Source organism: Mesocricetus auratus, unplaced genomic scaffold, assembly GCF_017639785.1.
Source record: "Mesocricetus auratus isolate SY011 unplaced genomic scaffold, BCM_Maur_2.0 Super-Scaffold_100676, whole genome shotgun sequence".
NCBI lineage: Eukaryota > Metazoa > Chordata > Mammalia > Rodentia > Cricetidae > Mesocricetus > Mesocricetus auratus.
Window position 1 is genome coordinate 159,129,859 of NW_024429266.1, and position 23,527 is coordinate 159,153,385.

Genomic DNA, 23,527 nt, shown 5'->3' on the forward strand with positions numbered 1-23,527 from the left:
GCCTTTTGGATTAGGTGCAAAATTGCTTGTGCTTTGGCATGGAGAATTCCATCAACTGTTTCCAGGGAAACTTATTTTATTATATCCCCCAAAAGGAGTGACTTCACCTTAAAGCTGGTGAAACTTAAGCTTTAGGGAGCCTCTTTTTCCTGGTTCCTTTTGACTTGCTAACATGGCTTTGTCAGATTGCAAAATTAAGGAAATTTGTGGTCTTGCTTCTTAAGCATAGTGTCTCAAGTTCTAAGTGTTGGGATGAAACCAGAAGATTTAATGTATGGTTTTCTTAACTTGGACCATATGTATATATGTATATGAAAACATACCAAAATCCTCAGGGAAATCTTAATTGGATTTTTTTTTACAAAAGGGGAAGCCATTTAAACTTAAATCAAGGCACTCGCTTTACCCATGAACATTAAGAAAGTTCAGAATGCTGTTCACCTGGAAACCTTCAGGTGCTTAACACTGTGGGAGTAACCCTTGTATCTTTATTTCCAAGACCCACTGGAGTTCTATTGTCTCTGAGTCTCTGAGGCTAAAAACTACCCAGTTACTGATGTTTCCCATGAGCCTCTAGGAAGATGTTTGTAATCCTTGTACAGACTATCTGAATGTTGCTAAGCCCATATATGACAACAGGGAGTCAATCTTGGGTTGTCACTATGTATTGCTTGCTGGTAACTCCCATCTTATGATGAGAAAACCAACTAACCATCCATTCATCCATCCAAACAAACAAACAGTACTTCCAAACATGACAGATTCATAATGTACCCCTAAGTCAACTTCTATCTTGTACTTATGCCTCACAGGATATTTAAAGTGATGGTTCTCTAATCTTGCCCTATTCTTGTTAGGGGATTACAGTGTGTCCCACACAGGCCTCCTTACCTGCTATTGCCTCACTGTCTGCACCTCAGAGAGACCCTGTCTTTATTCTTATACAATTCACTCTAAACATTGCATGCTCCAAGAGCCAGAAGATTTATTAACATGATGGATTTTTAAACTTTGTATGACCATGTATGCATTAATTCTTTCTCAAATATCAAGTCCTAATAGTATACTCTTCAATTTTCATCATGGAATTTTTTTCCAAAGAAGCAATTGTTGCTAATGGTTAGGAGGTTTAGGGTTGATAATATTCCTGAGTTGAGGAGTAGCTAGAAAACCAACTTTTTAGATGTCCTGTGTTTCCAAGGAGAAGCTTCCAAGAGAAACATAAGTCAAGTGAACCTTGTTTAATTTTCTGCTTATTCTTGTCAGTGATCCAGTATTTTGTACCTGAGGAAGCTGAAGAAAGTTTGTGCAACAGTTCTGTTTTCTTCCTTAGCAAATGGTGGTGAGGTGTCAGGATTTGAAGACATGTATGTGTATAGACCACAACTTTCTTACCCTCTTTTCCTTAGTTAACTGGAAACCTTATATTAGAACATTCTCAGCGAATAAGGAAATATTCTAGATCAGGAATTTACTAGCAGTTAAATAATATCAGAGACTGGAAGGGGGTGGTATTTAGGACTGTGAACTTAGAGGGCGCTCTTTGGATCTAGAGGCCTTGGTAGTCATCTGCTTCATCTTCAGGGAAGGCAACTTTCTAAGGGTAACCCAACTCCCCTAGTTCCTTCCCCTAGTTCCTCTAGTTCTTAGAATGAATGACATTACTAATAATGACTGTGTTTACATTGTATAAAACTAGAGAAGTCAACAGGGATGTTTCTGCCTTGTAGACTTGTTACAGATGTTCTGCTTGCATTTGCAGTTTCACGGGTATCCTGGTTGTGAAGTAGCTGTCTATCATGCAGAAAGTCCCAGCAAGGGTGGAAAGATGTAACTGTTAGGCCCAAACAATAATGTACGCAGAGGATTCTAAGCTGGGGTAAATGCTAAGGTTCATTAGCTGAATAGCCAGTGATTATCCCTCTGGGATCTGTCTAGCTTTGGAGAAGCCATTTCTCCATTCATTCTTCATGCAGCAAAACTTGCTAGGCGCCTGGAATACAATTTAAGAGCACAGTCAGGTGGGATTTGCACTTGGTCCACCCCAGCAAAGTCACTCCTTGGCTATTATTTTTTACTCTATTGTAAATAGCAAGAGGCAGATGAAAAGGTAAAAAAAATATGTTGGTTGGAAGATACTTATCCTTGCCTACCTAGGGCAATCAAGGGGAGACATCAGCTCTGGATTTGGTAAGTAATAACTCACATTTGACTTTAATACACCATGATAAACTTTGAGGAATATATCTTTTAAAACGTAAAATGCTTTACCTCTGATTTAAAGTTTGGGGGATTGGTCCTGTACCGTAGGCAGGTTAGATTTAGCATCTCTGGAAATTCCAGAGTAATTTTCAAGTCCTCTCTTTGATCACTAGCTGCAGCTCCAGCTTTCAAAGAGAATGAGATGTTTTGGGAATGAATTGTGATGGACTTATATGAAAATTTATATGACCAAGAATTGGATTTGTTCCCCTGGAATATTATAGATTATGTTTTATGTTGGAATTACATCAGTGCTCAGAGCAGCAGAAGGCTGGCTTAATGTAGCTAAAAATATACCTTGGCTTTCCACTTGGAATATAGCCCCCCCATCCTCCCCAATCCGTTTCTCCCCTAATGAAAATAATGCCTTCATGACTCATATATGTGATAGACAGTAGGGAATATTTGAGTCTTAAAATAAGAACTTTGAGAAAGGACTAATGGTCCTTTTCTAATTTCTTTCCCATCCATCTCTTCCCTCCTGTTTTCCCTGTCGGCTTCCTATTTCAAGCTTTCAGCTTCCAGTGCCGTACAGTAATGACTCCTCTCTGTTTCCAATTCGCCTTGTTTTGATGTGTCCTGCACGCCTCTGTATAGCCCATCTTCCTTCTTAGTGTTTTACTTTCTCCCTGCTATTCTTTAGTGGTGTTTCATTGGCTCCCCGATAAGTTATAAACTTAGCATATGACCATTGTCTATAACGTGTTACATTGATGTGGGCAGTAGGTTTTTTTTTTTTAAAGATTGCATAAGTGGCCTTGTTCTTGCTCTCTCCCTCTCTCTCTATGTGTATATGTATGTGTGCGCAAGCATGTGCCTACATGAATTTGTTACACAGTAGTGTGTAGACTTGCACATATTTGTATATTTGTATGCATAAAGTTCAGGCCCATGTGCACATGCTTGTGGAGGCCAGAGGCCCACTTCAGATATCTTTCCTAAGATGCCATCCATCTTGTTTTATTGACAGACTTGCTCACTGATCCGGAGCTCTCCAATTCACCTAGGCTGCCAGGCCGGTGATTCCCAGATACTCACCTTTCTGGGCCTCCAAAGCTCTGAGATTTCAAGAACTCCCTCCCATGACTGTTTTTGTTTGTTTGTTTGCTTGTTTGTTCTGTTTTGTGTGCAACTTGAAATTAAACCAGAGTTCTCAGAGCAATAGATTGCTATATTTTATTGTTTAAATGAAGGCTATCAAAAACATGAGTTAAGTGATAACTTTGCAGGCTGAATGGATCTGTTGAGAACTTTTCGAGCATTGGAGCCCAATTTCCAGTTCCTCTTCCAGTGGGTAGTTCCACAAACCCACCTTATGATCCAGGGGTGTTTTTCTCATGGAAAACACATGGGAAATCATAAATAGGACCATGACGGAACCAGGTGAGCCTGGCATTATCTAGGCTTCTTGCCTTCTTAACAGTTGCAGAAACTGATGCCTTACATTGCAAGTCTATGCAGTCATTTGAAACATTAAAGTGTATTTCCGAAGAGCCTCAGTGACAAACGATGAGCAGCTTTGCTATGGAACCTTACTCAATATTCTTATTTTATTTTTAAAGAGAATTTACGGGAACTTTCTGTTAAATGAGGATCCATTGGCAGAAAGTGCTGAAAGAAGAAACAAAGGGGATGGAGGGAGGGCTGAACCTAATGAAAGCTTTGTATCCACAAAATAAGTTGTGGCTTTGTAAATTCACTCTAAGTACATTTGAGGAACAATAAGCCATAAAAGAGGTCACCATGACCTTGGATTCTGCACAGCTTTGGAGATAAAAGGTCTAAGTATCAGAATGCATTTCGTTGACCACAGTGTTGTTGACTGATTAAAATCCATTCATGATCCTAGAACCCTGCACTAGAATGCTGATGAGGGGCTGGCCTGGACTCAGTGTGCACAATGGATTCTCTTGAAGCAGAGTTCAAAGTTGCTTCGTGAAAATGGAACACTAAAAGGTAAGTCTTTGTAACCCTAGAGGACTGAGGCAAAGCTATGGCACCAGTATTAAATTGGAATACATTGACTTTGCATTTATTACTTATTGGGTACATATCAGAAAAGCATTTTGAAGATGATCCAAGCTCTAATCTTTGCATAACATAACAACTTTTGAGACATTTATTGTCAAGGAGTGGTTTTTTTTTCTGTGACTAGAGTAATTATACTTATCTGATAGCTTACAAAGCAAATATGCAAGCTTTGACTCAGTTTCATCTTTTTAAAAAAAATCATGTTTAACATCTAGTGTGAGTAATTACAATCATGGGCTTTGGAAAGAATAGGCTTTGTTTAAATTGTGACAACAGCTTCATGGGAAGTTGCTGAATTTCTGTTAAGTCTCCCTAAAAACATTGAAGATTTTTAAGATTAGAAAGTATTTCATAGGAGCTGGTAAAACGATTTGATAGGATTGAGAAAACACTTAAGTATTTTCAATACTGCAACATTTACATATACAAAATGAATACTAATAAAATAACAAAGCCCACTGTGACACAAGAAATGCATTATAAAGCTTGGGTGTTAATGGTTGGAACTGAACCCGTGACCAGGAAGTGTCTCCATCTCACCTTCCCATTCAGTCCTCTTCACGGAGATACATGGAAATTAAGTAGAGGATGGGAGAATATTCCCTCATAGCCATGTAAGCTGCTCTCAAAGTGGGGCTTTCTGGTTCAAGACTGACACAAAAAGCTAGAGTCAGACCTTAGGTCTCCAGGTCTCTGGCTTTGCATTTGTCAACTTTACATGGAATACTCAGAGCATTGGTTCACAGTCTTGAAGACTCCAGTTCATGGTTTATTGAGACTACTTTGTTAGAGACTGTGGACAGATAGGATATTCTCAGGTGTAGCCTGTGACAGAGCAAACCTTCACCTTAGAAAGGAAAACAGACTGGAGTCCAGCTATTGTGTGTGTGTGTATGCTGACACACATGTACACACATGAATATGCACGGCGTTGTTATGCACGAAAAATGAAGAACACGGCCTGAAATGCTACTCATTTTGTCTGCAAGGTTAGGTCTCTCATTGATTGAATTTCACTAATTAGGTCAGACTGCCTGGCCAGGGAGCTCAAGGGATTGTCTGTCTCTACCTATATAGTACTGGGCTAACGGGTATGTGCCCACCACAACCAACTTGCTTTAAAAATTGTGTTCTTGGGATCAAATCAGCCTTTGCCAAACACTTTACTGACTGAGCTGTCTCCTGGACACCCTCCCCCATTTTCTCTTTTGATGACATTTCCCTAATGACTCCAAGACCCCCAACTATGTGCCACCTCTTAGACTTTATTACCTTCAAGACTATCAGGTTGAGGATAATGACTCTAACATGTGGCCTTTTAGAAGACACTTAAGTTCCAATCTATACTAGCTCCCTACTTGTTGAATAAACAAGGCCCTAGTCTGAGGTCCTTCTAAGTGATGATGGAGATGAGGAACAAAAACCGTAGCTTCTTCTCTAGGATAGTGGCCCTTTTGGGGCAAGAAATAAAACACAGAATTTCTTTAAACCAGAGTCCCATGATCATTTGTAATTGCACAGATTATTAAATATGACTCAGTGAATGGCCTGGGATGTAACAAAAGGGATGGCCAGTTCCTTTTCTTCTGGCAAGAGCTGGATACAGGTCTCAACTTGGAGTGAAGGGCTTTTGAACCATTGTTTTAGATTTAATTATCACATCTGAAGTATAAATAAGTGACATGCAGTAGTTTGGACATGTTCATATGAAGATATTTGCTACTGTTCTGAAATCAAAGTTAACAAAGTATCCTGTGTTTTATCTTGCCACTCTGATTTTAAGTGTTTTAGGTGAGGATTATTAATTGAGATGACTAACAGCTTCCTGAACAGGGTCTCTTAAGCCAGACCACTCATGTTTAGATATTTCTTCATTTAGAGGGGTCTGCATTAGTTGTTTTACTAGTTGCCATATCAGATATGTGCCTAAAGCAAAGAAGGAGAGAAGTACTCTTTTTGGTTCATGGTATTTCAGTCTGTGGTGGTAGAGAAGGGTTAGTGCTGGGTCCAGTCTTCTGTGATGGGGGTATGCTGCAGCTCCTTATTTTATGGCACCTGCCAGGATGCAGTGAAGTAGGCTTAGTCTAGAACCTTCCAAAGCCTACCCTCCCTACTCCCCTTCTAATGGTTTCACAACTCCCTCCTCCCCCAGAAAATACCAAAACAAAACCATGTCATGCACTAGAGCAGAGTATGTAAACACCTGAGCCCAGAGGAAACATTCCATAGTGCAGCAAAACAGGGGTCCTCACTGGCTGATCAACAGTGTGCCTGTCTCCTACCTCTTAGCTACCTAGTCTCAGAAACTTCCTCTCTATTGTTTGGCAATAAGTTGTGCTTCCAAGCATTGACCCGTGCAAAAAGGAGGGCAAATAACTCTTACTTGTTAACCCTGATTCATGGTAGACCAAAGGTGGCACTTACATCCTAATAACAGAGGCTGTACCCTACTTTGTCCAGTTCCTTACTGGTCTTCACCTCCTCTGCTCCTTCCTTAAAAGGTAAGGAACTGTGTGGATTTCTTTCTGGGACAGTGATGAGTACAAATTTAATTTCATGATAGCCTCCAATTCTCAATTCCCTTTGTTTTCTTCTGTAGTCCATTTGAAGCTCTAAATGGCAAATGCCAGGCCACTGCTTATATTTGCTCTTCACAAAGTACCCAACAAACCCTTAAGCCAAGTGTGCATATTTCTTTGGAAGCTATCAGTTCAAATAGTATGAGGAATCTAAACAGTTGAGTGGTGACACTAACAATTCCTTTAATTAAGTGCTATTCCTGGGGTCTTGAGTGCCTTCCCAGAGGCCCAAGTGTGAAACTCATGGTCCCTGTTGTGGCTGTGTTCAGGAAGCAGTGTCCAGTGAAATTCCTCCTGGTCACTGGAAGCATGCTCTTGAAAGACATTGTGGGACCCAGTCCTTCTTTGGATCTACTTCCAGGCCCTGTTTTGAACAGGTATGTCCTGCTGCAAAGGACTCCAAACCTCATAGCAACAAAACTACCCAACTGTTGACCAAGCCTGCAAAACTATGAGCCTAATAAATCATTCTTTTGCTAACGAGTCTATTGCCTTACTTATGCATCATAGTGAGAAAAGGGTACATTGTCCCCCCTGACCCGTAGAGGGGGACATTACCAGACTCTGGGGGATGAAATTGCTTCTTCAAACACCTTCTACCTGTGTGTTTATCCTTGAAATCAATTCTGAATGATCTCCTTTCCCGTTGGTAAAGTTTTTCTGCCTGGATATATTTTTTTGATCATCCTGGAAAAAAAACCTGAAATGCCTTTCACTCTATTAACTTTGATTGTCCAGCATTGAAATTAATTTTGTAGGCCTCTCAGCGCATGTAGTGGGACGATTTCACTTCTTTTCTTCATTGCTTTCCATATTTTGGTGGCTTTTAGCAGAGCAATAGTTTTATAAAAATCCATAGAGCAAAGGAAAGACAATGTAACTATATGGTTACAGACCTAGGCGGGAGTATGTTTTCTCCATTCTCCACAAAGACTGGATATTCACTAATCTCTTTGATTCTAATGTGCTTCCTTAAAGCAGAATGCTCCATTCCCTATGCAGGCCTACTTTGAAGTACAGCATTATCTCAATTGTAATCACAGGCCTTCATTATTGGTGTAGAATACCAGTGCCTTCTCAGATCCTGATAGTTGTGTTTAATCAATAACCACGTTTGGCTTTGTCCTATTACTGCTGCAACTGTGTTCTCCCAGCTGCACATGCTTTATTGTGTAGGAATTCAATTGAAATCACCATTCACGTTTGCAAAAAGGATATTTTATTATTGGTTGTAAAGAAAAAAATTTCACACTTTGTATAACTGACCCTTTCTGGTAGAGCATGGTGAATCCTCAGAGTGAGAAGCAAATTAACAAACTGTGGAAAGCTAGGCCATAGGAAGATTTTAGAGGGTTCTGACAACATTGTCAAACAAGAACTGCTGACTTTTAAGTCTCTAAACAACAAGCATTGAATTCATATTTGAATTGCACAATCTTTACATAAATTGAGGGCATGTAGTTGAGAAAGAATAAGGGGCTGGTGACAAGACATTGAACATGAATATGACAGGCTGAGCAACGAGACCAGGTACATAAAGTACAGTTGGGGTGGAGTCTAAAGACCTCTATGGGTCCTTCCTTAGTGACTAAGATGTGAGTCAATGGCTGGGTGCTTGGACAGGAGCAAAGGTGGTGGGTGTTGGAAGCATACGGTGTTCAAGGTTGTCATTAGTTGTTATCAGTATATAGTGTTTTAATGTTTGTGATGTTAACAAGTCAATAATTGTAGAGTTAGAAAGTAAAGTTAGACCCTGAGTTAGGATCCCACATGGGTGGGTCCAAGATGACATGTTTAGTCCCCATTCTTGGGGATTGCTTAGTGTTTTTATAATTTTAATAACACATCTGTGTACCCCAGATTGGTCTCCAACTTGCTATGTACCTGATGAGGCACTGAATTTCTGATACCCTTGGTTTGATTTCCGAATTGCTGAGATTTAGGTGGGTACCATCATGCCTCTCCACATTGTTTTTTAATGATCTGTGAATCATATGCATAGACTTGAGAGTTGTGCCTTTGAGCTTCGAAAGGTAGATAAAAAGAAATGTTTGGGGATGGGGATGGCATACTCTCATGTTCTGTGGTCCATGAATGACTTAATACCCACAGAAGAGGGAAACCAGCATTAACCATGGATATATACCCTACTTTTAGGAGAAAGCTAAGAGGGGTTAAATGCAATTTCAAGGCAGCTCAGCAGTAGTTTTTAAAGATTGTGTTCAATGTTTGAAAATGTTTCACAGGTTAGAAAAATTAATGCTAGTTTACTATACAAGCAAACATTGCTTTTTTTAAAAACTGCCCAAAGGATGAGAGTAAAACAATGTAAACCAAACAGTTATTTTTGGGAGTATTTAAGGGCTTGTTCTTCAGCCTACATAAGCGTTTTTCAGTCCCCCACTCTCATTTGTCTACTAATTTGTTTGCTGCTATGTTGTGCTTTGTAAGTTCATATAAAACACAGTGTTCCATCCATGGAAATACATGCACGCATGCCTATGAACAAAGCACTTCCCTCATTCTTCCACACCTACAGAGTGCAGAGATTCCCCAGTTCTGTCAACCTAGCTGCGCCTTTCCTGCCAGGTGTATGCTTTGATTTATTCCATTTCAAAGTAACTTTGTAGCATGCTTCATGCCTTTTTCAACAGTTCAAGAGCTAAAATCATTTTCAATGTAGTCATGGGTCACTTTGTTAGCAGAAAAATAAATTTTTGGTTTTAGAATTGTGGTGTCCAGAGCATGCAGACTGCATTGGGAAATATGAGCCGCAGGTGTATTTATTTTAGGTGTCTGTACATGGGATAGTTTCGTAAAATGAACCGATTTCCCTTTAATATCCTGTTGCTTATTACAGCTGACAAACAGAAGCGAGGAAAGCAAAGATGTGATTATCATAGATCATATTCCCAAAACATGCACATGGCTCCAATCTTTGCATATTGTAGTAAAGAAGTATCTTTATGTAACCAATTAAGAATATGCATGACCTCTTAGGATGTAGCCACAGGTATATAATGATGTTGCCTAGAATTATAGGGCTCTCCTGAAGTCCACCAGGTTCAAGATTCATTGGAGAGGTTTCAAAGACATCTGCTTTAATTATAGGAACATGGTGTCTGATTCATTTAATTCCCTTTCCTACCTAAACTGTGCATATAAGTGAATTTTAAGAGACTGTATAAATGAATTTTTAATTACAAAATGATGTTATATAATACATTATTAATAACAACCAATAATGCATAATGTTTATGCATGAGTCCGTCAGAAAGATAACTAATGTGTGTTGAGCCTACAAGAAAGCATTTGTCCTGAATTCATGAATGAAGTTGGAGCCACAATGCAGGCTGCCTAGTCAAGAGCACAGTGTGGTTTAGCATGCTATTTAACAGTCAAGAAACATCTTGTACCTATGGCATTTAAGAGGTATTTGCAATTTGTTCATCATGTGTGTGATCAAGAATCATATTTTGCAGCGAGCCATGCGGTTGTGAAATTTGGAACAAGACCACAGAGTTGACAGTAGTAGCTTTCTCAGACAGGTGCAGCATAAAATGGCCTAGAGCATCCAAGAAACATGTATGGTCCTTGCATTTGGGCACACGGAACTCTTATCTCAGATGCATTGTAATAGAATTCCCCACTGTGGCCAAAAGGACCGACCACCCATGTGCTTCTCTCTCCTTGCACTAGCGGTAACAGATTTCTGATATCTCCATGGCCAGCTCCAGGCACTCACTGGTCTCATGGCAGGATTCAAAGAGGCTGCAGTCCATGTCACAGGTTAAGTTGCAATCATTGCGTGGATGGTTCTCATCTGAGGCAGAGTAGTACCTGTGAGAGGGGCAGCACAGGTTGATGCATGCCGTTTCACATGTGTCAGGGAGCATGAGGAGGCAGTCCCAGAACTGGCAAAAGAGACAGGTGAGGATCAGGGAGGCACACTCCTCTGTTTAAAGAAAGAGAAGGTCGGTACATGTGAATCATTTAAAGAAATGTTAATAGTGTTTGACGGAAGGGCATTGCTAACTGCCCTCATCTGATCATTCCAACTTCATGTTACATATACCCATTAGAAAATCAGATTGCAGCACATGTGTGGACAATTAAAATAATAGAATTCATGATGGGAAAGCTGGAGGGGCGTTACTGTGTGTGTGTGTGTGTGTGTGTGTGTGTGTGTGTGTGTGAGTGTGCGTGCATGCTTGCCTGTGCAGGATGTTGTGGAAGCCAGAGTTTGACACTGGGATGTCTTCTTTAATTGTTTCCCCACCATGTTTTCTGAGCTGGCATCTCTCCCTGAACCTGGAGATTGCTATACTGGTGGGCTAACGAGCCTCTGGGATCCATGTATCCCTGACCTTTGCAAGGTCTAGGGTCATAGGTGTGATACCATGCCTGGCTTTTTTGTTCAGGTCTGGGAATCTGAATCAGGTCCTTATGCTTGTACAGTTAGTTCTTCACCCTCGAAGCTCCCTCCCCAACCATGAGATGTGATGTGCATTGTCTGCCCAGCTTCTCCCCCATCCCACTACTCACTGTTTAAGTAATCATGTTGTTAACTGCCTGAGCCTTTCCTATTGATTCTGTCTAATCAAGTTACTTAAAGTGTGCTGTCATTTTGTCCTGAACCTCTTGATTTGGTTTGCCTGTAAAGTGCTGGGAAGGCACTGGATGAGCTACTTGTCTTTGCAACTCTCTGAATGACAACAGGCCTTTCCCAAATGCATTGGCTCAGAAGCCATTAGAACCGGGGACAAGGAAAGACCACAGATGTTCCATTGCTTGTCACCATGCTTCCAGATACGTTTGACATGGCCTCCCATAAATCCACCACACCCATATCCAAACAAGAGGGAAACGCATAGTTCCAAACTTTATTGAAATGCTGTTTAAAATAGTCACAGCTCTTTGGGTTGTGTTTTATTTTAGTTCCCGTCTCCATCTTCTTGTAGTCATGGAAAGCCTTGATTTCGTATTCAAGTTGTTTAAGTAGAGAGTCTCGTCATCTCTTGCCTAAGAGGTTTTAAATCTTATCAGTTGCCTTTAAGAAAATTGGTTTAAAAATTTACTGTGAGGACTTGTTAAACAATCTGGAAATCATCTCCGGGGTACCAAAGGTAATTGGTAATTCTAGCCAAACAGCTGCGATGGCTTATAGATTATTATATAGTTTTGCTCCATAAAGGGAGTTAGTTAGAGTGGTGTTGCAGTTCTCTTGTTAAAATTACATTTTTGTGTGTGTGTGCTTTAGACATGTCAAAAATTCAGGAGTTTTTTCTTTTTGGTAAAAGACAAGAGGTAATAATTCATATAATCCAATTAATAAGTAATCTGAAGGTTGTTGGTGGTTGAATGTCATATTCCAGTATGAGTTGGGAGAAATTTCTCCTCCATATGGATTTACCAGTTCATAAAATTTGGGATTCATAAGAATCCATTGTTTCAATAAGCATGTTAGTAATTTTGTGATTTTCTGACTATAGCCTGTGACATATAGGCATACATAATAAACTTCCCTTAGCATTAGACACGTTGACACAGGAGGACCAGCCTTGAATACAGTCACATGCTCCTCAGCCTGACTTTTTCTTTTGATGCAGTTGTTGGGAATCCAAACTCAGGTCCTCATGCTCACTTGACTAGACCCTTACAGACTGATTCACCTCCAAAGCATGGTCTTGTTCATTAATTGTTCACAGATTAGGTACTCTCCAAAGGAAGGGCAAACTTAGAAACAGGCTCTTAAAGAGAGGAGTAAATATTTCAAAGAATGTGGGTTTGCACTGTTCAATGTTCCAAAATGAAATCTGAGTGTAGGTACACGGCATTCTTCTACCCTCCTGCTCTTCCCACATTTCCCCTTCTCTCTTCTCAGAAAGGTGATGTTTAGCACACACACACACACACACACACACACACACACACACACACACACACACACGACTTTTACAATAACTGTAAGTGCCATACTCAGCATTCATGGTACAGGTGGTCTGCTCTCTGATACCTTTGCATCAGACAAATCCCTGATACCTCTGTAGCATGTATACTTCCTCATCTCTCTGTCAGGATGGCTGTATTTTTATTCACTTAACTCTAGCTTCTAGCATATGGTCAACTCACTCACCTCTCATAAGTCACCACAAGCCACCCACAAAAATTCAAGAGTAAGTTCATAATAGTTCATGGACTCCATTCTGCCTTTTGCCTTTCTGGAGAGTGTGTGCTGGTAGTCAAGCACACACTCATTTGATTTTACCCATGCCAACTCTACCTTTATCAGATCCTGGAGGAAAAACTATTCTCAGTAGAAAGTACACCATAGATTTTACTTACCCAAAGAGTTTGAGCTTAATCCCTTGGCTGAATTGGCATTTGTTTCCTTCCATTTTCTATTTTACGCTTGAGAATAGAACATTCCCCGATCACACCCCTGTTTTTAAGTCTGTCCCGTTTATTTGGTTATAAAAGGCAGAACCTCTTGCTGAAGAAAAGCACGGCAACATTAATGAATTACAAACAGATTTTTCTTAACTTTCAAGTGTGCACTGTGCTTTCCTGAAAGGCATATTAAAGAATACTACAGCAGCAGGCTGAACTCTTTTGCATATGGCCGTTTTGTTTGCACAAAAGTAATGTAAGCAGTTCAGAAGAAATTTTACAACTGTTTGAAGAGTCCAGGACTTCCCGTTCTCCAGATTGAGTATATTTTTCTTTCCTTGTAGCTTCCTGGGCTGTAGTATTTAATAAACATGATATCCAGAGACACAGCTCATGATTAATGCCCTGCTCTTGGCCAGTCTGTGAGAGCACACCGTGTATGGAGCCGCCAATGCTCTTATGCAGCGTCTTCCAAATACACTGCTTCCTAAGGCCAGGTCTTATTTTGAACCCTCCTCTTCTCCATGCCACACACCTGTCCCTTCCCAGTTTGCACTGTGGATAGCAGTACCCTGATGAAGTCACTAGAAACCCGGAGTATCGTTGGTCATTGTGCTTCTCCTACTGTCTCGATGTAGTTACCCGTCAGTCTTGACTGCACTGCAAGCTTCCTCAGCTGCCTTCAGCCCCACTAGCCTGGTTGGGACCTCATTAGTTATCTTCAGGTACACAGCCATAACCTCCCTCTGAAGATGGCTTGCCACCACAAGTGCTGATTTCAAATCTGTGAGCCCTTGTGGCACTTGAATTTCCGAACAAAATGCACTTACTCTCCCTTCAAGCCCCAACCCTTGCCACAAGAAGCTCCTACAAGCCTCCTGCCACTCTCCCTCACTCCTGGCCTTGTCTTACTCCTTACTCTCTGTGCTATCACCACGCTGACTGAATCCCAGGATTTGAAATGGACCTACCTCACAACCTTCGCATATGCAGTGCTTTCTTCTTTGTCACTCCCTGGGTGGAAGCTTCACCCAACTCACGTTCAAACCCTTAGATTCTTTGCTTGAATCATCTTCCCTCCAAATGGCACTTTCTCAAACACGCACAACACCACTCTCACTCTTTCCTTCACAGTGCTGCCCACAGGTGAACTTAGCTTGCCATCTCTCACTGAATCAATCTGCGAGCGAGTCTAAGACCAAAGTTGAGGGAGTGTCACTAAAGGGCCCATGTCCTCCTCAATGGTGGTGGAAGCCTGTTTCTTTCTCACCTCAAGCCAATCCACAGCTGTCTATGCTTCACATGAGACATCCCTCAAGAAGACCCTGGATTGAATACTCTCATCACCCCTCTTTATAGATGTGGCCGCAGAGCTCAGAGAATTCGAAGTGCCATGATCCAGGACCCCACCCTCCACCCCGCAAGTGAGTAGGCTATTATGTGAACCTGGGGCTTCAAAGCTTGAACTAGAGCTAACCATGCTCTTCCATGCTTTGGCTTGCTTTTTACCAGTTGTGAGCATTCGAAAGATCCCTTTTCTGAGTCACAAGGCTGGCAATGTAGGAAGCCAAGTTATTTCCATGGCTACTGACTGGTTTCAGTCCATGGGAGGCATTCAAAGGAGCCCAGGAGCTGGGGGAGAAGGAATGGAAGCCAGGGTCTTTCTTCTGCCTTACTCCAGTTCTGTGTGTTGCATGTTGTCTTGGGTGTTGGCTGTCTCCCCCCTTTTCTCTCTTGCCCTCCTCCCCATGGCTCTGAATAAAAGCAGTCACTGTCTAGTACTAGTTAGTTGCTAAGGAACTATGAGTTCAGTACAATAGTGCGATGGTCTGGCAGATTTGGGCCAGATAGAGCCTTCTCATGGTGTGGATTTCTGGGTTACCCCACTGTTTGCTGCACTGGCCTTTTCAACTCTCTTAGCACCTTTGCAACAAGTTCCTTGCACAGGAAATCCTCTCGATTGAACCACCTGGTACCCTGGCATTGCCTCTAATCACTGTTGTCAGAATGCCGTCATCCCTCCTAAACCTGGAATAAAGGCAGTAGGACGTGATCCAAGACCTGCAGGCCAAGCTTCCACAGCTGTATTTAGCTGTGAGCAAGGAGCCTTGGAAAATCCCTCTGAGGGTTGTCTCAAGTCTTCCTATACCCCTAAGGTACTTTCAAGCTGGAATGTGCTAAGTGATGATACTCTAATAACACAGAAGAATTAAGGCAGCTTCGAGGTGCTAAACATTCTGCTGGGGATTGGCTAATTAAGAGGGAGAATGTGTCTCATTAGAAAGGCTCATGTTTAATTATAGTGGAAATTATAACAAAGCCAACACGCTCCACTTGTGTACCTGGGGTCAGCCTCATCACCATTCCTTGACGTTGCCCTCCCAGCTTTCTGTCTCATTACATGATGTCCCCACATGAGAAGAATGGAGAGCAAGGACATCCCTGGCTGCCAGTTGTGGCTCCTAGGACATTTTTTAACTTCAGAAACAGCCTGTTGCTCCCATGTCAGTCATCAAGCAAAGTGTCACAAGTGTAGTTTTTATAGAAGTGACCCAGAGAAGCAGCAACCTCACCCATTACTCTGCTAGAATACAGTAGGATGAGAAATAGACCAGATGGTACTGGTCCCAGCCCAGTGCCTCAGTGTAGCTGTGTGCTGCTACTTACAGACATGCAACACAACAATGTCAACTGCCTACTGAAGATTCTGAGTCCAAAAGCATAAAAACTGAAGTCCCTTCCCCCAGCATTAAGCCCTTTATAAATACATGTCTGTAACAGAGAATGTGAATAAATAAAGTATGACTGAATGCCTTTCTCTAGCAGGGCTATCATCCCTGATGTTATCCATTTTAACAGCTCCTTAAATATGTCAAGATCTATTTAAGCTCAGACAAGCACAACTAACATCACGTCACTCCTTTAGAAGCAGAATGACTAGATTTGGGTGATACTTGGTAAATTTGTGCTTATGTTTTTTTTTCTGAGCAGATGAACTGAAATAATTACAAAATTGAAACACTTTATAAGGTGACACCACTACATTTAATTGCATGAAATTTACAGTGTAGAAAATGTAATCATTTTATTCAGTAGCCCATGATGCAATTAAGACTATTCTTTGTAGGTATCTTATATTTATGATTTTCTCCTTCTACCTGGATGAGATGTCTGAAATTCAAAATTATTCATCAATTAGACATATTTCCAGAATTGCTTTCCAAGGAGCCTGCTATCTAAGGTGATGTGTGCCCCTGGCTTCCTTTTCCACACAATCCTTTTGCAAGTAGAAGATTATGGACAGTGGAGCAGGTACATGCAGGGTAGCCTGGGTGTGTTTCCCATTTTCTTCTGGAAAGAGACCACACATGATGAGCCTAGCTACTGACAAAATGCTGGCGTAGGGAACATGAGGTTCAGTAAAGATCCTTTTAAATTCCCATCAGAGCACACCCTGTGAACTCTGCTAATGGAGGCAACACATTTACAAAATCTGCATATGTGGGCCTTTTCCACCCTGTTTTAAGTGGAGGTGATATATGTAGATATTAGTAATTAGGTCTCCATTCCCCAGAACTCATTTATACCTTTCAAAATAAATTAACCACAAACTGCACGAAAGTGGACACAATCTTCCCTTTTCCCTTTCTGTTGCCCCTGTGTTCCTTACAGACATTTCTGGATTTGTCTCAGTTTGAACAGTAGCCCCATATTTTCATTTCTCTGCACCCTTAAATTATTATAAAAATTCTGTAAAGTTAGGAGTGGGACTGGCTTAGTTGTTGATTCATCGCTGTTTAGCATATTGAGTGTTTTTATTTTTTAAATTATGACTTATGATTCCTAGTATGAGTTTTTTTTCTTTACTTCCTCTTTTACTCACCTACCTCACTGGGGAGATTTATTTTTCCAAAAAGGGAGCAAGGAAGGATGGCTTATGACCTATATCCTCTGCTGAAAATCTGAGTTTTCTAGGTCCTACTGGTCTTAGTCACCTCTTATAATGAACAGCTTTAGCCACACATCCTCTTGATCTCTTTTAGCACATTTGAACAGGAGAAATCTTTTTTTCTTACCAGGAGGTTCTTAAATATCAGTTGCCATTTAAACAGAGTAGTCATTTTCCCCTTTCCCTGACAACAGGAGACAGCTGATCTCATGCTTCTCTCTAGGTTCCCAACCAGACAGAGGGACACACTCTGTGGGAGATGTTATGTCTGTGGCTGTATATAACGACAGTTCCTAATTCTGGGATCATTTGCCTGATGCATACAATGAGCACCATCACCACCTCCTCATAAAATCCACAGAAACACTCTGCTGTCAGATGCTTTTTGAGAACCCCACCCCCTGCTTGTTTTCATGCCTTCCCTTTGTCTGGATCAAAGTTGAACTCTAGTGGAAGCCCAAGTTGACAGATTAAAGTTGACCCAAAGACATGTAGAGATGCCTTGTGTGCCAGAGAATAAATAGAAGTCATTATCAATATTAAAATATTTAGAAGTTTCATGTGGCATCCTTATTCTCTACATATTTTTAGATCACTTCAAGATCTGGCTGGTCAGCTGGGTAGAGTGGCACATGACTTTTATCCCAGAACCCGGGAGGCAGAGGCAGGTGGATCTCTGTGAGTTACAAGCCAACTGGTCTACAATGTAAGTTCTAGGACAGCCAAGGATACACAGAGAGACCCTGTTTCAAATTAAAAAACAAAAAGATCAAGCAACTCTAAAGCTATTGCTTCCTCTGGTTTGAGTTCTCTCTCTCTCTCTCTCCCTCCCTCCCTCCCTCCCTCTCCTTCTCTCTAGGCTGCATAAGTACCTTATTGTCATCCTTAGGAATACTGTCCACCTCTCTTGAGACAAGGACTCAAAATGACTTGGAGCTTATCAAATGGCCTTGATTGGCTGAATGTGAGCCCAGGGGTACCCCTACCTCTGCCTCCTCAGTGCTGGGATTACAAACCCACCACAATGAGTAGAAAGAGATCTTAGATACCTGTGCTGCTGACCACGCCCAATTTGGGCGTGGCTAGAGGCACATAAGGACAGGAATAAAAGGCTGTGCAGGAGAGAGGCAAGCTCTCTTTTGGGCTTCTGGTCCTGTCTTGGAAAGCTGCTGACTCACCTGGGTTGCCAGTTTCTCTTGTAAGTACCTTCCACAATAAATAGTTACTATAACCTCATCAAGCATGCGATTTATTTTACAGCGACAACTATGTTGCCTTCTTCACATGGGTTCTGGGATCTAGCCTTACAACTTTGTGATAGGGAGAAAAAAATACTTGACATACGCAGCTGTCCTCTCATAAGCGATATTTTAATGGCCTATAGATGAGGTAATCTTCGGGTTCCCGCAGTCCTCACTGTTCCCTCTTGTTTACCTCCAGCTTCATTATTCACATTCTTTTCTGGCAATCTTAACCAACCAAGTCGCTAGTCTCTGCTTTTGGGTATCCATATCAACATTTGCATAAGACAGCACATTTACAACACATGGTAGAAGTCTCTCTCTTTCCTCTCAAAAAAAAAAACTGCAATCATATGAAAAGCTAAAGTTGAAATTCTGTGTGCCAGCTTTTCCAGTGGGTGCTTTGTACACATATTTCATTCAAACCCCACACTGGCCCTTGGGTTGTTGCTAACCCTCGTATAAAACTAAGAGACTGAGTTTGGGATGTTCAAACAGAAAAGGCAAACCCCAAACCTGTTCTTTTTATCCAATTAATAAACTCCAGAAACAGTAGCTAAGTTAAGGGGATGATGAAGGGGTTTTTATGCAAGCCCTAACCATTTTTCTTATTTTCAGTATTGAAATATGAGGTGCAGAAAAGCCCAGGGATTATTTCCGTGGAACCATAGGTACAGACTTGGAATACTACAGAACTCTTGCGCAGCTCATTATCCCTGGAATGGCAATTACAAAGCTACTCTGAGCTAAACTTTATTTATCATGTTGAGGATTCATGAGCTTGAACTTGACTGAGCTGATGTTTAGCACCAAATCAATCAGAAATGGGCTTTTGTTGTACAGAGTATATGGGGTGTGCTGGTCTATGACTGCACTTGATCAGAATACCTAGTGAGGTTGCCAGGAGAGTCAACCTTTACCCAGAGATGGTTGATGTAAATGCATTGATATTTTATATGATCTTTTTTATTTGTGTTTGGGCTGGGGGTTTTATGTGTGTGGAGGCCAGAGGTCAACCTTGAGAGTCATTCCTCCAGTGCTATCTGCCTTAGCTTTTGAGACAATGTGTCTCACTGGCCTAGAGCTCACCAAGCAGGTTAGACTGGCTGGCCAGAGAGGATCAAAGATCTGGCTGCTTCCACCTCCCCAGTGGAAGATCATACTACCCCTGTAAGCTTCTTTATGGGAGTTCTGGGAATTGAGCTCGGGTCCCCATTCTTATATAGCAAGCATATTACCAAGGGAGCTGTCTCCCTATTCTCACGTGTCTGTTGTTTCTAGCATTTTATTGCATTTCCACTCTGTTCTCCCCTTGCCCCATATGCTTAGAGTCATGGGCAGAATGGTCTCATTTCTGAGAAAAGAAAATTTTATTTGATTTTACTGGTTTTTCAGTCCCATCCGAGCATGCTGCTCTGGTCCAAGATATTTAAAACGTAGCCTCCGATTCCCAGCTCTGGGAGCAAACACTCTGCCAAGCACCTCCTCACTACAAAGTGACCTTGACACATGTCATTCAGTAGCGTTTTTCAAATCAAAGTCATCCTGTTTAATATTCATAAAGACTTTTTTTTCTGTTTCTAACAGCATATGTAGTGATTTTTACAAGGACTGGGGTTGGGAGCTTTATTTAGAGATGGGTTGTATTCTGAGAAACATACCATCAGCGTCTCTCCGATGAACTGAAGTATTAGTTTGGAGGTAGGGAAATTTCGTTTGGCATTCTTCGAGGGAGGAGAGTGAAGTGCTCGATCCTGACAGGTTTTTCTCATTGGGGCTTTCCTGGACTGGTCCATCTGTGATATTGAATTCGGATACTGAATTTATAATGATAGCATTAATAGGTTTCTCTTCTGCATGCTTTTCATTTGTGAGCTGCGTATCTAGATGAAAAAAAGGAAACACACATACACAAATTCACTGTGATCTAAGAAAGGACATTTGCAAGAAAATTCACATTTTACACTTTGAAAGAATAAAGTCCTATGAAATGGAATAAAACATTATCGAGCAAGATTATTTTCAGATAGAATTGAAAAGTGAAATCACAAACTTTTATGTACATTGTAAATTTCATAATAATTTGTAACACATCTCTCTACTATCAAGTTTTAGGATTGTGAGTGGGGAAAAACCAAAGAATTCATTTCTATGGATCAACAGGATGTCACTGTGTGGTATCAGCATCATCATGTACCATGGGCATGAGAAGCAGGTGATTCTGATGCTTTCTGAGGTCTCAATAAAATCAGTATTCATCTTTTTCTTGCTTTTGTTTCTACAAACCTCACTTTCTTTCTATTTAGGAGAAAAACAAGCCACGTGTAGATGAACAGTCTACAAGCTGGATCTTCCTCTGTGTCAGAAAAAGCTCGGAAACACATACTCTTTCATATATGGGATGTTCTGATCTAAGGAACGGCATTTTATATGGCCTCTCTGGCTTTGGGACTGTCTTCTAAGGAACACACCTTATTGTGTGAAATTAACTGGCATAAGTAGGAGATGTTCGGGGAGCTCCTGACAATGTCCTGGCAGAGACACCAGTTTAAAGAGGCAAAGGGAAAGCTGAGAAGGCCCATGACATCATTCTATATAATAGAAGAGTTTTTTATGGAGCCAACACTGGACTGAACATTGGCATTCATTGTGCCTATCACAAGCACCCCACCTTTTACCTAAAAGGAGTGTATAGAGAAGTGGAATTCTACCACACTGTGTCAGAGAGAGGATTAAGCTGGAGGGCAACTTTATATATAACATACCTACACTTGTGAACAAAGTTCTGAGATGGAAAAAGAAGAAACATGGGAATACATTCTTAAATACACCACTAGGTTGGCCACAGGGACATCTTCTGGTAGCACTATTGAGAAATGGAAAACGTGTTGCAGCAGTCATATTCCTACATTGAGTCCAGGGTTGGGCTGACTGAGCAGTGCTTGGTGGGTAACTAGAAAGAGGCTGGCATCCAGTTCCGGGGAGAAAATCCACTCTTCCTAAGTCCATAGTCAGAGTCTGTTTCAAAATTGCCTTTTCTTTTCTGGGAAAGTAGCATGTGCTTGGCCCTAACTCTGAGGAGTGTGGTTCCCTAAAGTTCCTACAGAGTCTAGTCCACTGGGAAAGCTTAAGTTTTTGAACTGTTCGAAGGCTCAGGTACCATTGTCCTCTGCAGACCAATTGAATCACCATCCTTTGGAGACTTCACTGAAACCTCTCAGGCGATCCCAACATGCAGACAAACCTGGGAATTTTAAGAAGTTCTGCTTTGTGGGGAGGAGAAAAGAAGAGAAAGAACAACCCCCAGACTTGTCAATCAGGGCCTCTCAAAACCCATCATGAAATGGTCTCTCTCTGAAGACTTGAACTGGAAGCTAACCAAACAGTCTGCCACACACAGTCATCTTGGGCCATTTTTGTTTCCTTCCGATTTTCCAAACAGCCTTGGTTTTTGACAATGTTTAATTTTTATTCCTTTTCCCATATGCTGCTGGCTTTAAATCTCTTGGTGGTGGTTTAATCCACCCTAAAAAAGATTGGCAGAAGTAGGGGTTCAGGAAAAACATCTATTGTTGACAGCAATTAATGTAGTATTGAATACTGAATGTGGAAATAGAATTGGCACTATACATTGGCAAACTCTAGGCTTCCTCTAACTCTTGAAGTACTTGCCATGTTAATAACACAATGATGATGATGGTGGTCATGGTGAAAATGAGAGTTTATTTTTCTTACTGGGAATGAGTGTATCCAGAAAAATCAGCCAGTTTCCCACTGAGATGGATATTTAAATACTGTCTTCGATTGTGATTGTGTAGCAGTGACCAGATTTTGAGTGAGACACTGGATGTGCAAGGGGGGGGGGAGCTCTCCTCATCTTCCACTTAGGAGATACCAGTTGTACCTTGTTTCCCCAAGCCATGATAAATAAGTCTTACTGTTTGCCTTGCCCGATTTCTCTTGGGACAATATTGCCCAGTTGAAAACCACTACTTTGTGCACAAATGCATGTCTACCAGTGCCTGTTTTATGTGTCAATTGTCAAGTTTTACTTTGTTGTTTATATACCTTATCATGCTGCCATCCTGGTTGAAAGAGTCTAGGAGACAGACACCGCTGTCGGCTTCTTTTATGGCATAGGAAAATTAGAAGTTGGTATTATTAGGTGAATTAGAGTTAGAATTGAAATTAGTAGATGAATGAGAGCAACAGCAGCAACATTCCACTTATGAAACAATTTTATGGTTGGGGATCACCTCAACACGAGGAATTGTATTAAAAGGTTGCAACATGAAGGAGGTTGAGAACCACTGCTCTAGGGACTCCAAAATGAGCAAAGGCTCATACGTTCGTTTTGCATAAATATTATATATGTCCCTAATAGATTTTTTGCCTCTATCTCAGGTAGCTGTCTTTTAGTGGCTGAACTACATTACATATCAGCAATACACTATGTACCCTAAGACTTGAGACGCATTAATACCCTAATGCCAATCTTATGAATAACTCCGTCTGACAGACCTCTTTTCTCTGCATGGTGAAGTACGGCCAATTTATTGCACACTTTAGGAACAGCCTGTTCAGCTATAGCTACTGTGTGTTGTCCATTCAAAGGTAGCTCAGGAAGGAGTTGACTATAGAGATTACAGCAGTTCTTTGTTCAACAGAATTCATTAACAATCAGTTGAAATGATCACGCACAGTCAGACCGCATGTAATTTGAATCGCTTTTGCACAAAGTAATTTGGTAATAAACATAACAATAACAACGACAACAAAAAGAGTTGGATAGAGGTTACTGGAATGTAAAAACACACAGAGAGTACAGTTTACAGCCAAGTGGTATATGATTCTCTTTTTAATTTTGTGACAACTTTTTTAAGTACAGAATTTTTTAAGTATAGCATTTTGAATGTAAGTGGTTTGCTACATTAAGCAACCATTTGGAGCACACCAGGTTTGCACAGGGAGTATTTTATAGAAGATTTAAACTGCCATTCATAAAGTTATTTTAACTCTATATCTCTGTTTATATTTTTATTTTTTTAATCCCCCAGTGGGAACTATCTGATGCT

At 41.0% G+C, this 23,527-nt stretch overlaps 1 protein-coding gene and 1 long non-coding RNA gene across 3 annotated transcripts in view; one reads left to right on the plus strand and one right to left on the minus strand.

The window, feature by feature from the left end:
- Positions 1–23,527, plus strand: part of LOC110341078 — a 235,200-nt gene that overhangs the window by 95,664 nt on the left and 116,009 nt on the right. For both annotated transcript variants that reach the window (XR_002382971.1, XR_002382972.1), the window contains one exon: positions 4,112–4,218. This is a non-coding gene — a long non-coding RNA (uncharacterized LOC110341078). The remainder of the gene's footprint in view (positions 1–4,111; positions 4,219–23,527) is intronic.
- Mdfic2 (MyoD family inhibitor domain containing 2) overlaps positions 8,069–23,527 on the minus strand; it is a 107,631-nt gene continuing 92,172 nt past the window's right edge. Inside the window, exons 3-4 of the mRNA XM_021227826.2 lie at positions 20,114–20,335; positions 8,069–10,827 (exon numbers count right to left, since the gene is read on the minus strand). Coding sequence (XP_021083485.1) covers positions 10,568–10,827; positions 20,114–20,335 — 482 coding nt within the window. The 3' untranslated portion in view covers positions 8,069–10,567. The remainder of the gene's footprint in view (positions 10,828–20,113; positions 20,336–23,527) is intronic.